General features: G+C 41.5%; 1 protein-coding gene across 31 annotated transcripts in view; it reads left to right on the top strand.

Annotated features, from left to right (window-relative positions):
- Window positions 1-2,291: 2,291 nt before the first annotated feature.
- The window catches only part of NRAP (nebulin related anchoring protein), a 69,898-nt gene continuing 57,966 nt past the window's right edge, over window positions 2,292-14,223 (top strand). For 4 of the 31 annotated variants that reach the window (XM_070596901.1, XM_070597054.1, XM_070598238.1 and 1 more), the window contains exons 1-9: window positions 2,433-2,747; window positions 2,999-3,093; window positions 3,655-3,742; window positions 8,078-8,179; window positions 10,640-10,744; window positions 11,849-11,956; window positions 12,668-12,772; window positions 13,550-13,657; window positions 13,938-14,027. In XM_070596901.1, the coding sequence (XP_070453002.1) occupies window positions 2,676-2,747; window positions 2,999-3,093; window positions 3,655-3,742; window positions 8,078-8,179; window positions 10,640-10,744; window positions 11,849-11,956; window positions 12,668-12,772; window positions 13,550-13,657; window positions 13,938-14,027 (873 nt within the window). In that variant the 5' untranslated portion in view covers window positions 2,433-2,675. Of the gene's footprint in view, window positions 2,748-2,998; window positions 3,094-3,654; window positions 3,743-8,077; window positions 8,180-10,639; window positions 10,745-11,848; window positions 11,957-12,667; window positions 12,773-13,549; window positions 13,658-13,937; window positions 14,028-14,223 lie in introns of all 31 variants that reach the window. The other 27 variants (XM_008506662.2, XM_008506728.2, XM_008506712.2 and 24 more) reach the window with 11 other exon arrangements.

Below are 14,223 nucleotides of genomic sequence, written 5' to 3' on the forward strand. Positions count from 1 at the left end.
CCAGCGATAAGTGTTCACTTTAGTTCCCTAAATTGTTCCATTTCCAAAATTTCTGATCCCTAATAAGTGCCTTTTAAGAGCAGATGTGATGGTACAAGTCGAATTCAACATCTTTCATTGTGGTAATCCTCGTTCTCCCGAGGGTGACGGCGGATGTCAAGCACAATCAAACCTTAGGCAGAGAAGAACTGCCATGTAGAGTTTTTTCTTTAAGTGAAGTCTGGCTGTGGTTCCTCATCCCTCTGAACGGGGGCAGAGTTCTTCCTCAGTGATTACTGGGGCTTCCAGCCCACTTCCTGGGTAAGGCTTGAGAAATCCGGAGCAGAGCTAAACACCTAGGACCCCTTCAGGTCTTTGTTCTTCGCCTTCACTGCCCCGTATCACATCTCAGTGTGGGAGTCTTCCTGAGCCTGGAGTCCCTACTTAGAGTCCCCATCCGGGGCTGAGAGGGCAGCCTGGTGCCCCACTGCTTATCCGTGGGGAGCCTCAGGCTGCACCCTCCCCACGGTGTCATGTGAACGATACTCTTCCTCACCTGCTTTACAGATTCCTCTTCCCCTCTGGCTCTCCCAACACGACACAAAAGTACTACTGATCTTCCTCCACCCTAGCTGGAGACACTCAGTGTAATCTTCTCAGAGGGTTTAGGCCAAAGGTCACTACAGCAGTCCCCCCTTATGCTCAGTTTTGCTTTCTGTGGTTTCGGTTACCCATGGTCAACGGCGGTCCAATAATTCTAAATGGAAAATTCCAGAAATAAACAATTCATAAGTTTTGAAGGAAGTCTTAAGTTTTGAATTGCCTGCTGTTCTGAGTCGCGTGATGAAATCTTGTGCCAACCCACCTGGGATGTGAATCATCCCTTTGTCCAGTGCGTCCACGCTGTATCCGCTTCCTGCCCAATGGTCACTCAGTAGCCCTGTTGTGTTCAAGTGACCCTCATTTTACTTAAAAATGGCCCCAAAGTGCAAGAGTAGTCATGCTGGCAATTCAGATATGCCAAAGAGAAGCTGCAAAGTGCTTCCTTTAAGTGAAAAGGTGAAAGTTCTCAATAAGGAATGAAAAAAATCATATGCTGAGGTTACTAAGTTTTACAGTAAATTTCTTAATAGCAAATTGTTAGAATTGTTCTGTTTTATTATTATTTATGTTAATCTCTTACTGTGCCTAATTTATAAATTAAACTTTATCACAGGTGTGTCTGTATAGGAACAGACAGTATCCACGGAAGGTCTTGGAATAAGGGACACTACTGTAATTGGTAGCCTGCCAACCGAGTATCACCCGTGACCGTGTTTTATTGTTTAATTCCCAGTGTTTTACAAAACAGGGAATTTCAGGTGTAAATGCAGATATCTGGCTTCTCTGGAAGCATCGGAATATTGGCAGCATTGAGTACTGATTCCCTCATGACAAGTTGGTTGGGACTGAGGGGTGTTACTACTTTAGATGGGGCGTGTGCCCTCCCGTTTGGGAGGGTCCCTACCATGACCTATGACTTCACCTCTGGCCCCTGTAGGTATTTTGGTGTGAATATTAAATTTGTTTCACTGATTCCATAAATACTTATTGAGTACTTTTCCCATATAAGGCCTTGTTCTGGGCACTGGGGACATAGAAATGACAACCAGGACCAAAGACCCTGTTTTGATGGAACTTCTATTTTGATGGAGGAGACAGATAATTTAAAAAAGTATATATACCAACGTTTAAGATGTCAGGTGGTGGTAACTGCTGTGAAGAACATCAAGCAGGGTAAGGGGCATGGAAGATAGTGAGCCAGGGGGTGGGGACAGGTGAGGCGCCATCTTTTCTAAGCTGTTTCTGGAAGGTCTGTGTTAAGGTGACTTTTAGATAGACACTGAAGGCAATGAGAGGCTTCACAAAGCCAGGAAAAGAGGATTTGTCTTCAACTTGCCCCATTTCAGGCCTGGGAGGCAAGGGTATAAGCAGACAGGCCTTCTGGAACAGTCCAGAATAAAATGCAGAGGTCAAAACACCGAGAGTTCTCATTTCTTCTTATTTCTGCATTCCAGAAGAAGCTAAACACAACTTAACATCTTAATCAGTTTTCAGTCTCACTGTTGTAAACGATTTTAATAGATAAAGCTAAAATTCAAATATGGCATGTACCCTCCAGTGGAGTGAATCAATCCTGTTTTATTTTCTGTATTTTTGGGAGCTGGCCTTTCTGCTTTAGTCATAGGCCTCAGAGAGCAAGCTTTTCTAATAAGATCGTGGGACGAGGGTGTGGTGTATGCCTTTGGATTCTTTTCTTGGGTTGTGATCACAGCTAGTGTTCAACTACTCCATGCTGCCTGATCGTACTTGAGGATTTGGTCATCCACATAAACATGATGCCGTTGTGAGTTCACTCTTCTATTTAGAGAAGCGTGTCAGCTAGAAATACCTCCACCTTATTTCCCAGACGCATGCGTGCTGAGAGAGTCTCCAAAATAGCCCGTTGAGTAAGTGGCAGCTTTAAAAGCCATCCAGCTGCTGGTTTCAAACTAGAAGGTCAGCAAAGGAAAGTGGAAGTTGGATTCTGAACGATCAAGGTGCCCGCGGGAATTTAACGGCGGTTGGGGTTGGGGACACTTGGACAACTAGACTGGGTCTTCTCCTTGGATTTCTTGCCTGTTGCCTGTCTTTGTCTTCTGTCTTCAGACGTCAACATGAATGTGCAGGCTTGCTCGAGGTGTGGGTACGGGGTGTACCCTGCTGAGAAGATTAGTTGTCTAGATCAGGTCAGTAGACATTTCTTGGCATTTGGGAGTAATAACAAACTTGGGAAATTAATCTTTTCATATGTGGATGTGTGGGTTTTTGGAACCACCAAAAAAAAAGGTGTATTTCCCACCTTTCTTCTGTTGGAGCCGTGTGTGTGTGTTTACCATCATTTTATTCCCTAAAACTCAATTTTTTACCCTGAAACATGGAAGAATCCTGAGTCTGAAGAAAAGGTAATTTTGCTAAGTCTTTTCTATGTGATTTCTAGATATGGCATAAAGCGTGTTTTCACTGTGAAGTTTGCAAGATGATGCTGTCGGTTAATAACTTTGTGAGTCACCAGAAAAAGCCGTACTGTCATGCGTAAGTGTTTAATGCCCCTCCCCACCACGGCTTGAGTTTTATTTTTTAACAAGTAGCCAACCAGAGGTTCAAATCACACACTTCAGGGTTAAATCAAGAACCATCTTCTCAAAAGCTTTTACTTACTTAAAATCATTGAAGAGACCTAAGACAAGATTTTATGCAATGGACAGGAAGATGAAAGTTTCAAGTTTCTTAAAAGTAAAAGATCAAATCTATCCAATATAACCTCATGTCAAATTATGAAATATTGTGCAGAACAATGTAATTACCACAGATATGCATATGGAGCTTTAAAATTTTTTCTTCTAAATAATTTCAGAATCTTTTTCGTTTTGTTCCAAAAGTTTTTGAGTTACCATTGCCAGCTAAATTTGGTCTTTATATTGAATTAATTTGGTTTAATTTTTTTCCTTTAAGACTTATTTCCTGTAAAATCTCACACTTAATTATTGTGTTCTATTTATTGATTTAAAAAAATGGCTGTACCTTTAAAAACAGTCACTCCATCATCTCGGATATGGTACATTTCTAATTTTGGTTTGTATCTAATTTTTGTAGCCATAACCCGAAGAATAACACTTTCACAAGTGTCTATCACACTCCATTAAATCTAAATGTGAGGAAATCTCCGGAGGCCATCTGTGGGGTAAGTTACTTAATTTTGAATGTCAAAATAGCCTTTAAAGAAAATTTCTTCCCTCGGGTACCTGTTAAGTTTTTAAGCGTCTCTGTCTAGATATGAACCTGCCCGTTTTCTCCACACACACATACAAAGAGCAGTTAAGTAAGAAATACTGCTCTGTCTTACCACATTATAGGGGCCAGTACCCAGGATAAACTGGCTTGAACATCCGGGATCCTTGTATCCGGTGTCATCTCTCTGTGTCTGCGAGCTCTGGGCACATTGAAGGCAATTTATACAATAGGCCCTACATACACTAGGTGCTTAATACATAAAACAAAGTTTATATAGTTGTAAAATATTACAAGAGGCTTCACCTTCTTTCCCCCTGTGATATTTTGGTACCGAAAATTAAAAACCGCCAGTTCCACGCTCTTAGAACTCCCTGAATTCAGTAGTGTTTAGTTATTTGCAGCCTCTCTTTCCCCTTGGGCTGGGGGTAGATCAAAGATATTTTGGTTTGAAAGTGATATTTGGGTAGACAAGGAGGCCATGTTGATTAACCAACCTCTTTTGCAAAACCAACAGTGGAGTTTTGTCAAATAACTAGTGATTGATTGAACGCTCATATTTATTAAAATGATGAATCATTCAACTTCTCTCCCCCATCCCCCACAAGAAGCTGCTCTGGGGGACGGAGCTAGCTGCTTTCTAAAATTAGCAAATTACACATGAGATGGAAGGCTCCCTAGTAATCTGCCTTCCTAACGTCCCCTTGCCTCAGACCGACTCTCCTGCTTGCCCGGGCTGCGGTCCTGCTCAAGAAAGCGTGTATTAGATCAAGTTTATCCTTGTTGTGTGGTCTCTACTCGTCCTGCCAAGCAGCTTGTTTCACTAAGTGCTTTGCACTAATTGTGAGTTTATTTTTTTTAACAAGCTATGTAACGTTTACGGTACCATTGCTTAAATCACTTAATACACATTCCAATCCGATCGAGTAAATACTGTTATTATCCCATCCTGCTTGGTGAGGAAACTGAGGCTCAGAGAATTGCTCCCATATCATTGATTTCTAAGGATTCACAAGCATTAAGAATTCACAAGCAATCCTAGATTACTGAGAAGGCTAATTCTTTTAGGGTTTTGTTTTCATCTCCTGATGTCTAAGAACAGCTACATGATGTTACAATAAGTCCTGCATTTAGCTCTGACTTAAACAAAGTGCCAAGCACTCAGCTAGGCTCTTTATCTATGTTGTCTCATTCATTCTTCACAAGAACTCTCTGTAATATCATCGTATTGCAGATGGGCAGACTGAGGCTCAGAGAGGTTAAGTCACTTGCCCAGTTTTACCCAGCTAGTTGAGTGAGTGCAAATCCAGATCTATCTAACTTTAACACCCATAATGTAAACTGCTCCATTGACCTACTTCTGTGTACGTAGGGGGCGGCAAACTCTGCAGAAGGAAAAAAGTACTTGTTTATGTTTTCAAATATCCAATGTTTCTGCAATTGTGTAGCTAAAGTTTGACGTGTTAAACCCAAGGAGATGTTCCTACACATCAGAATGCTGATTGTATGGATTACACTCTGTACAGATAGATCCATAATATGTGTATTTTTCCACCCTGCACTAGACCTCAACAGGCATGCCCCTACCTTACAATCACACAGCAGCTCACACAGTATTTACCTTTCTTTGAGGTCATAGTGGATTCACTTTCTTTTAACTGTGTATGACAGGCCCAACCCGGAGTGAGGCTGGGATCGTCACTGGTTCTATTTCCCAGCACAGACAGTGATGTGAACTCCCCAGGAGGCCTGTGTGTGTGTGTTTGTTTGCGTCTATGTGAATATGTGTGTATGCCTATAAGTATGTATGTGTGTACATGGGGAGTGTATGTATGTGTGTATGTAGTTGTGGATAGGTGTGCACGTGCATACATACATGTGTACATGGTGTATATACATGCGTGTGTACACACATATACATACACATACATGTATGTGGGTGTCTGTGTGCGCTTATGTGCATGTGTGGGGTGTATGTGTGTATATGTGTATGTCTCTGTGTGTGTCTGTGTATATATGGGGTGTGTAATGTGTGTGTGCATGCATATATGTGTACATGCACGTGTGTATGTGCATGCATCTGTGTGTATATGCATGCGTGTATGTGTGTACATGAATGTGTGTATGTGTGTATGTGTTTGTGTGTACATGAATGTGTGTGTGTGTGTGTCTGTGTACCAAACAGTTGACTCTGGAGATTGCTTTCTCCTCCTTTCCCATGTGGGAAAAATTCAAATGGACAACTGTGTCCCTCCTAGGCCCCAGATCTTATAACTACCCTAGAGAGTGTGATCGATTCCTTTCCTAGCCCCTTGCATCTCTGACAGACTTTGCCAGTTGAATAAAAACACAAATTCATTGTACATGTGTTAAAATTAAAAAGTAGGGTAAAGATTTTGAGCTGGCATTTAAAGCAGATTGACAATTTTCTTTTTCCTAAATTACACTCTTTTAAAAGTAAATAAATATTTACTTCAGACAAAGTTTCCTGTTTGGTAAGTGTGGTTGGAATTTTTAGGAGAATAAAACATCTAGATTCTCTTCTATTCAGAGAATGAACTTTAGACTTTAATGCTTCCCAACCCCACTAGTAACATTTATGGCTTTTTTTCCTCTTCCTACTTCCTCAGAATAACCACGAATCTTGTAAAGGTCTCTGGGGTGGCAGACACTCCCCAGTGAAGAATTTGTCCTGTGGGAGGAGGACAGCAAATGCAGCTTCTTGGAAGTAGGGTAGATTATCTACTTTGGTCATGTGTTTCTGATTCCTTAAGTCAGTGGCTCTCAAGGAGGACAATTTTATCCCCCAAGGGACATTTGGTGATGTCTGGGGACTTTTTTGATTGTCAAACGGGAAGCGGGTGGGAGCACTCTTAGCATCTAGTGGATAGAGGCCAGCTGTGCTGCTAAACTTCCTGTAATGCACAAGACAGTCCCCACAACAAAGCATTAACTGGCTCCAAATGTCAGTAGTGCTGCCAACACGAAACCCTTCCTTAAGTCTATGTAATGTTCATGGTAGTTTCTCAAAATCCAAGGGAAAGAGCCTGGAAAGATCTCTCAATTTATATATTTAAAAATATACATATTGGAACTGCATTAAGCAGTAGCAAGCCCAGAATGTCAATGACAGAAAGTGCCTTAATATGGAACTAGAATTCCTGGATTCTGAACTTCACTCTGCTAACCCACTGAATGAGTTTAATAAGTTCACTTCTTTTCCCTGAGCTCCATTCCTTGTCTGTAAAATTATTTACTTCGGCTTGTTAAAATTGCAGATTTCTAGGCCTTATTTTAGACCTCGTAAATTATAGTATCTGGGTTTGGACCTAAGACTTTCTGATTTTTTTCTTTTATGGTTAGTCCTTTCTCTGTTCCCTGTAAGAATTCTTTGCCTGTCCTGAGGTCATGAAGATATTGTTGAGATGTCAGTTCTCTCCAGATTGATCTACACATTCAATGCAATCTCAAAATCCCGGTATTTTTTGTAGAAGTTGACAAACTGATTCTAAAATTGATATGAACATTCAGATTCTAGAGTAACCGGGAAATCATGAGGAACAAAATTGAAGGACTTTGGTTACCAGATTTCAAGACTTACTCTAAAAGTAGTAGTCATTAACTCAGTGTTGTGTTGGCATAAAAATAGACAAATAGACTAGTGGAATACAATGCAAGACCCAGAAATAGAACTGCATGTATGTGGTCACTTGAATTACAACAAAGGCATCACTGCACTTCAATGTAGCAAGAATGAACTTTCACTAAGTGGTACTGGAGTGGCTGGATGTTTGAATGGAGAAAGATGAACCATCTACCTCACCCCAATACACAAAAATCTACTGAAGGTGTATTATAGATCAAGATGTTAAAGGTAAGATTATAAAGCATAGGAGAACACCTCCATGAATTTGGGGAGCCAGCATTTTAACAAGCTCCCTGGGTGACTGTTGCACAGACTACATACAGGTAAGAACCTCTACATAGTGTCTAGTGTCTTCCGACATTACTCTAACCTGAATACTTGGTGGTGTGTGATAAGCTCAGAAGGAATTTCAGTCTTTTTAATTGCACTGCTAAATGGAGCTTTGCACACGGCAGGGCCTTTGTATGTGCCGCCTGGCTAGTGGAACCAGTGAAACCACAGTGAGACTGACAGAGCAGAGTGTGTTAGTGCAGTTAAGATACTTTGCAGTTGAGCCTTATGAAAATCCCCCAAATGTAGCTATATATTATTATTTTTCTCTTATCTGATGGAAACATTACTGACGACATCTTCACTGTGTAGATTGATGACCAAGACAATGGCAAACAGTTTAAATCTGTTTTTCACTGGGACATGAAAGCCAAGGATGGGGCAGCCACGCCTAACAGACAACTGGTGAATGAGGTGAGAGAAGAGTTATGAATGGGTTTGGAAAGAGAGCAAAGAAGGACATGCATGCAAATGAAATGTATTATCATTATTACTTCTAGAGGAAATCAATTAGGCTTTCTTTTATCCAGTTTGTAATTCCAACTATCTACAGAAGACCTCCATCAATGTCCTAGCATCGCCTCCACTGTATCTACTCCAGTCCAAGCTCACTGACTTCTTCCAACCACTGTGTTTCTATCATTGGGAACAGCCATCCAGGCTAGAAACCAAAGCTGCCCTTTCCTCCTCTGACACTTCACTCAGCTCTACCTCTTCCCCTGCATTTCACTATCACAGCTCTGATCCACATCGTCTACTGCCTGGACCTTTATGAAGGCCTTGGAGATGGCCTTCCTTCTTCCAGATTTGCCTCTCTGGAATCCAGCCTGTCGTGTGATATTGGTCACACACAGCTTCCAGCATGGATGTCCCTAGCTTACTCTTCCCGTCACCCAAGAATTTATGGTCATTCGCTATTAATAGTCTCATCATTTCAAAATTCCTCAGCCATTTGTTTTTAATTATACGCATAATACTTGCATTTTTCCAATTGCTAAAAAAATCCAAACAGTACCAAGCTAACCCCTTGTCCACCATCTCCAATTCTAGTTCCCTTTATAGCGATACCCATTGTGATCAATGTTGTGGGTAATCCTTCCAGAATTTTCTCTCTTCGTTTACAAATAATGTCTTTATTTTTATTTTTTAGTACTTACATTTGGACATGGCTCTGCCACTTATTGAGGGATATTTAATGAGTTATTTAGTCATTCTTTGCTTCAGTTTTCTCATCTGTAAAATGAACCTCAAGCAGTTTCTGATTCACAGAACTATTTAAGGTTTAAAGAGCACATAAATGTAAAGGTCTTAGAACAGTGGTAGGCACAATAAATATTAGCTATTATTTTTTATTGAAAATTGTGTATGTATACAGTTTTATTTTTTCGTGAAACAATATGCATTGTTTTGCAGCTTGTACTTTTCACTCAACAAATGTCTTAGAGATATTTCTACATCAGCATCCTTTTAAGCTGTTGTGGATGGGTGTATCATGGGTATAACCATTAAGAATGGATGTATCATGCTCTCCTATTGATGGGCAGGATTACTTCTATTTTTTTTCTATCACAAAGTTGTAATTTAACACCCTTGTGCATGACCTCTTTTGGACACAAGTGAGTGTTTCTCTTGAACAGATACTGAAAAATAAGGTTGCTAGGTCAAAAGGTGTGTGCCTTTTAAATTTTAATGGACACTGTCAAATTGCTCTCTAAAATGACTATACATTTTATACTCCCATAGGCAGAGTGTGACAACACCTATTTCCCCAAGACTCTCACCAACACTTGGTGTTACCAGATAAAAGCTTTGACAATCTGTATCTCATTTTTTTAATTTAAACTTCCCTGATTGCTAGTACACTTGAGCATATTTTCACATATGAATGATCTGTCTTTCCAGATCTCCAAAGGCTGGCTCTACCCAACCTGTGCAGCTTGGCCCACCTCCAGACCACTTGGCTCCCCATCTCTTCCCCTTAATTCCAATTAAACCCATCTCCTCATGAGCTTTCACATGAAGCCCATCACTGCCTTCATGCTTTTTTTCATGGCAGTCCCCACTCCTGGAATTTGTTCAACAAATATTTATTGAGTCTACTATGTGCCAGGTACTCTTCCAGGCTCTTGGAATACGTTAGTGAACAAACAGATGAAAGCCCTGCCTTCATGGAACTTACCTCCTAGAGCAGATGTCTTTCTTTCTCCTTTTGCATCTGTTAACTGACCTCAGCCCAGAGGTCCGGCTCAAATTCCATCTTCCTATCCAAAACAGGGCCCATCACATACAGACTGTTTTTTAAAAACTCTCATTGTATTTATCTTCAAGACAGTACATCAAAGCACATTAATGTTCTCTAATCACTAATTGTTTCATCTGTTAGTTTTCTCTCCCTAGATAGGTCACAAGCATCTCAAAAGAGCAACTTTATCTTCCTTTTTCTTTGCTTTTTTTCCTCCCAATGTTAATTGCTTAACCCAATGTTAGGCACTAAACAGGTAGTAGGTCGTTGAAGCTTGGCTGAATAATGCTGATTCATCTCAGACTGCCTGTCCATAGCGACTCCCTGCTGCCCCATCTTGGTGCAATGATGAGCAGAGAAATGTAAAGTTACATTTGGAACTCTTCTAACATAAGTGAATCTCAGAAAGTTCAATTATTTAGGATATTAGCTTATTTTCTGGTTTGAAAAAAAAAATGAATATTCTGGTCAGCTCAGACTCCTATGCCAGTAGGCGTTTATAGTTTTTAGAGAATGTCTATCTTACTCTTGACAGTATGGGAGCGTTGCTAGGCGGGTGGGGTAGGTAGGGAGATCTTACTAACCAAGTGTGTATGGGGGTGTTTGTATGCATTTTTGTGTTTCCTTTGTAGACAGCCTATTGGACCGGATATGGGGAAGGGAATGCTTGGTGCCCAGGAGCTCTGCCAGACCCTGAAATCGTAAGGATGGTTGAGGCTCGAAAGTCTCTTGGTGAGGTACGGGCCCTAGAAATTACTTCAGTAGTTAGTTAGCAATTAGTTTAAATGTTCCTTTATTTTTAGGATTGTGGTAGACAGAATAATGCTCTCCTCTCCCAAAAAGTCCCATGTCTTAATCCCTGGAATCCATGTATAAATTACCTTACGTGGCCAAAGGGACTTTGCACATGTGATTAAGGTAAGGATATTGAGATAGGAAGATTATCCTGGACTATTAGGGTGGACCCAATGTAATCACAAAGACCCTCATAAGGAGGGAGGCAGGAGGGTCAGACTCAGAGAAAAGGTGATATGACAACAGAAACAGCAGTCAAAGCCCTTTGGAGCCATAAACCAAAGAATGCAAGCGTTTTCCAGAAACTGGAAAAGACAAAGAAATGGATCCTCCTCTAGAATTTCCAGAAGGAAGCAGCCCTGATGGCCCATTTTAGACTTCTGACCTCCAGCACTGTGAGAGAGACCTTAGTGGGTTTTCATGTAGGAAAGGCAATTTTATCCCAGATTGTGGAAATCCTTAATGATTTGCACATAGTAACCTCTAGTCTTCTCCACATACCCAAGGCACCTACCCTTGGAAGAAACCACTTTGGAAAATATTGTTAGTCTTTAGTGACTTTTCCTTTAGCAAATGGAAAGAAAACAACAGAAACAAATGTTAGGGTTCTGTGTCTCATTAGGAAAACCAGCCATCAGAGATATTCAACAAGTAAGGAGGAAAAAACACAGACACTTCACTCCCAAAGCTGTAGAACTGTCTCTAATGGACAAGTCACAGAAAAGTCTCCCGCATATTAATTGCCGCATATCATACATGCCTTTGAGTCAAAGAGCATCCCTTGGGTTACGCCAGGTTCCACGTAACTTGATGTAAACATGGAAGGAGAAACCCTTTGACCTGGGAAATAGGATTCCTTCAGTGCTGAAGATGTTGCTCAATTCACCAGTTGAATAACGTCTTCAAATTTATTCCAAGTGATTGAAATATTTTCCTAGTGCCTTATAAATCCAGTTGCATGGGTTCTGAGCATGCTTGCTATGGCAGTTTTGTTGGTTCTCATTTGGTATCGTGTCAGTTCACACACTGATGTTGGTTCTGACCAGCAGGAGTATACAGAAGACCCTGAGCAACCAAGGGGCAAGGGCAGCTTTCCAGCCATGATCACGCCTGCTTATCAAAGGGCCAAGAGAGCCAACCAGCTGGCCAGCCAAGTGAGTGTCTTAATGCTTATTCACCTTTGATTTTGCTAATTTTTGTTGTTAATGAACCCCTGGGATTCAGAAAGAATCCAATAAGAGAGTGCTGTGGGGCAGTAGGCACCATTAGTATAGTATGATGGAGAAACTGTCTTCTTCTCTTTTCCCTATCAGTTTTCGTCTGTGCCTCAGTTGGGCCACATCCATCAAATGGAGAGAAGACCATGTAACTCACCCCAAGACTGGACCAAATAATTTCTTGAGGTCGCTTGGCATTAAGGACACTGATTTTTATTAAGTGGATGGTGGATCCTCCTGAAAAATAGCATAGCTTTTTGGTTAAGATCTCAGATTTTGGAGCCAGAATGCTGGGGTTTGAATCCTAGCTCTACCATTTACCAGCTATATGACTAGGAGCAAATTAGTTAACTTTTCTATTCCTCATAGCTCATTGGTGAAATGGGGAAAATAGTAGTTCCGCCTCATGCGATTGTTATGGAGATGCAGTGAGTTAATATGTGTTAATGTTTAGTATCTAGCACTCTCTTGGACTTAACACATTAGCATTGATCCTTTTTGAAGAGGAGCCCGTAAAGCAGGCCATAAGGACTTGCCACAGGTTTGTGTTGAGTATAGCCCAGTGGTGCATCTTCAGGAGAGCTGCAAGGAGAGATCTTTACAAAGGCTGGTGGAAATGACCTTGTCTCTATGCTGTTTCCTCATCAGGTTGAATACAAGAGAGGGCATGATGAGCGCATCTCCAGGTTCACCACAGTGGCGGATACCCCTGAGCTGCTACGAGCCAAGGCCGGGGGACAGCTTCAAAGTGAAGTAAGAAATCATGGAGGCCAAGACTCAGTAATTCTCCTTGAAGATTCTCCATTCTTTCCTTACCTGGAGGAGGAGGGACAGAGAATGTAGGAGGCATCTCAGTCCTGTGTGGGGGCCAGAAAGAACTTTCTAAGGTCAAAGATGGTTGAGTCAGATAAGTCAGCTAGCACAGACCTTGCAAAAATTCTTCTTTAGAGAGAAAACTTTAGATAGTAGTAGTAACACACCAGATGTATCTGATTCATCTGAAAGAATTTTCTCTTTGTCATGGCAAATTACAGAATGTAACTTCTAAAGAATTTCTACCACTTACCTTTTCATAGTCCAGTTGCTCCATAGCATAGTAAGACCTAGAACTTAAGTGCTATCCTGAATGGGAAGTTTAAGCACAAATCCAGGTTCAACTTAATAAGTGGCTTCCACTGGCTTTGGGTTGAGAGGCCTCTTTTGTCTCCCAAATTTGAGTGGCAGCTCCTCTGGGGCAGAAGCATTATTCCTCTGCCCAGCTCTGCCACCTGGCCCACACCAGGTGCTTCACAAGGGTGTGCTGAAATTTACATTGAATGTCTCCATATACTAGCCACCGTGCTGGGTGTTGGGAATAAAAAGATATATGAGATCCACATGGTCCATCAGGATATAAGCCCAATCCGTTGCCATAAGAGCTGTGGCAGGGGATGTGCAGGGTGTTATGGGAGCCCTTAGCACTTCTTAGTCAGATGGCCTGGTAGATAGTGGGAGTGTGGTATGCGATTCACTATTTTTTTTTTTTTCCAGATGAGCTACACAGAGGACTATGAACAACAGAGAGGGAAAGGCAGTTTTCCTGCTATGATCACACCTGCTTATCAGATAGCCAAACGAGCCAATGAGCTGGCAAGTGACGTAAGTGTCCACGGCAATGTTGTCTTGCTAGAGGAGGAAGCAGGAAGTTACCTGGGCCTGGCGAGTCCAACTTCCTGTCTACTTTTGCCCGCACTATGGATCCAGGAAGAAGCTTTCCATCAATTTTACCAGGACAATGATCTGGCACTTTTATGTCTAAGACACACTCCCTGGACTTTCAAGCAGAAAAAGAACATTCCACAAGACATTCATTCTCACTCTTCTGGCCTCTGTGCGTAGGAGGCTAAATTCACCGGGTTTGTCCTTTTCCTTCAAATAGGTGAGGTACCATCAACAATATCAAAGAGAAATGAAGGGAATGGCTTGTCCAGCTGCTGGAGCTGGAGAATATGTGGACCAGTATGGCCAGGTATGTACTAAAATGACTTCCTGGGAGACTGCCCTTTTCAATGGTCAGTTCTCAGTTTGGCAACCTTCTAGCCTGAGACACAGCCTCTGACCTTTTAATCAGACACTGGGCTGTGTTTATCTTTAACCTATTTATGGGCAAAGATATGGGTGGATTTCCCAAGCCAGAAAGTAGTGGCAAAACAATTTTATAGGGC

Source organism: Equus przewalskii, chromosome 1 (genome assembly GCF_037783145.1).
Source record: "Equus przewalskii isolate Varuska chromosome 1, EquPr2, whole genome shotgun sequence".
NCBI classification, from domain to species: Eukaryota; Metazoa; Chordata; class Mammalia; order Perissodactyla; family Equidae; genus Equus; species Equus przewalskii.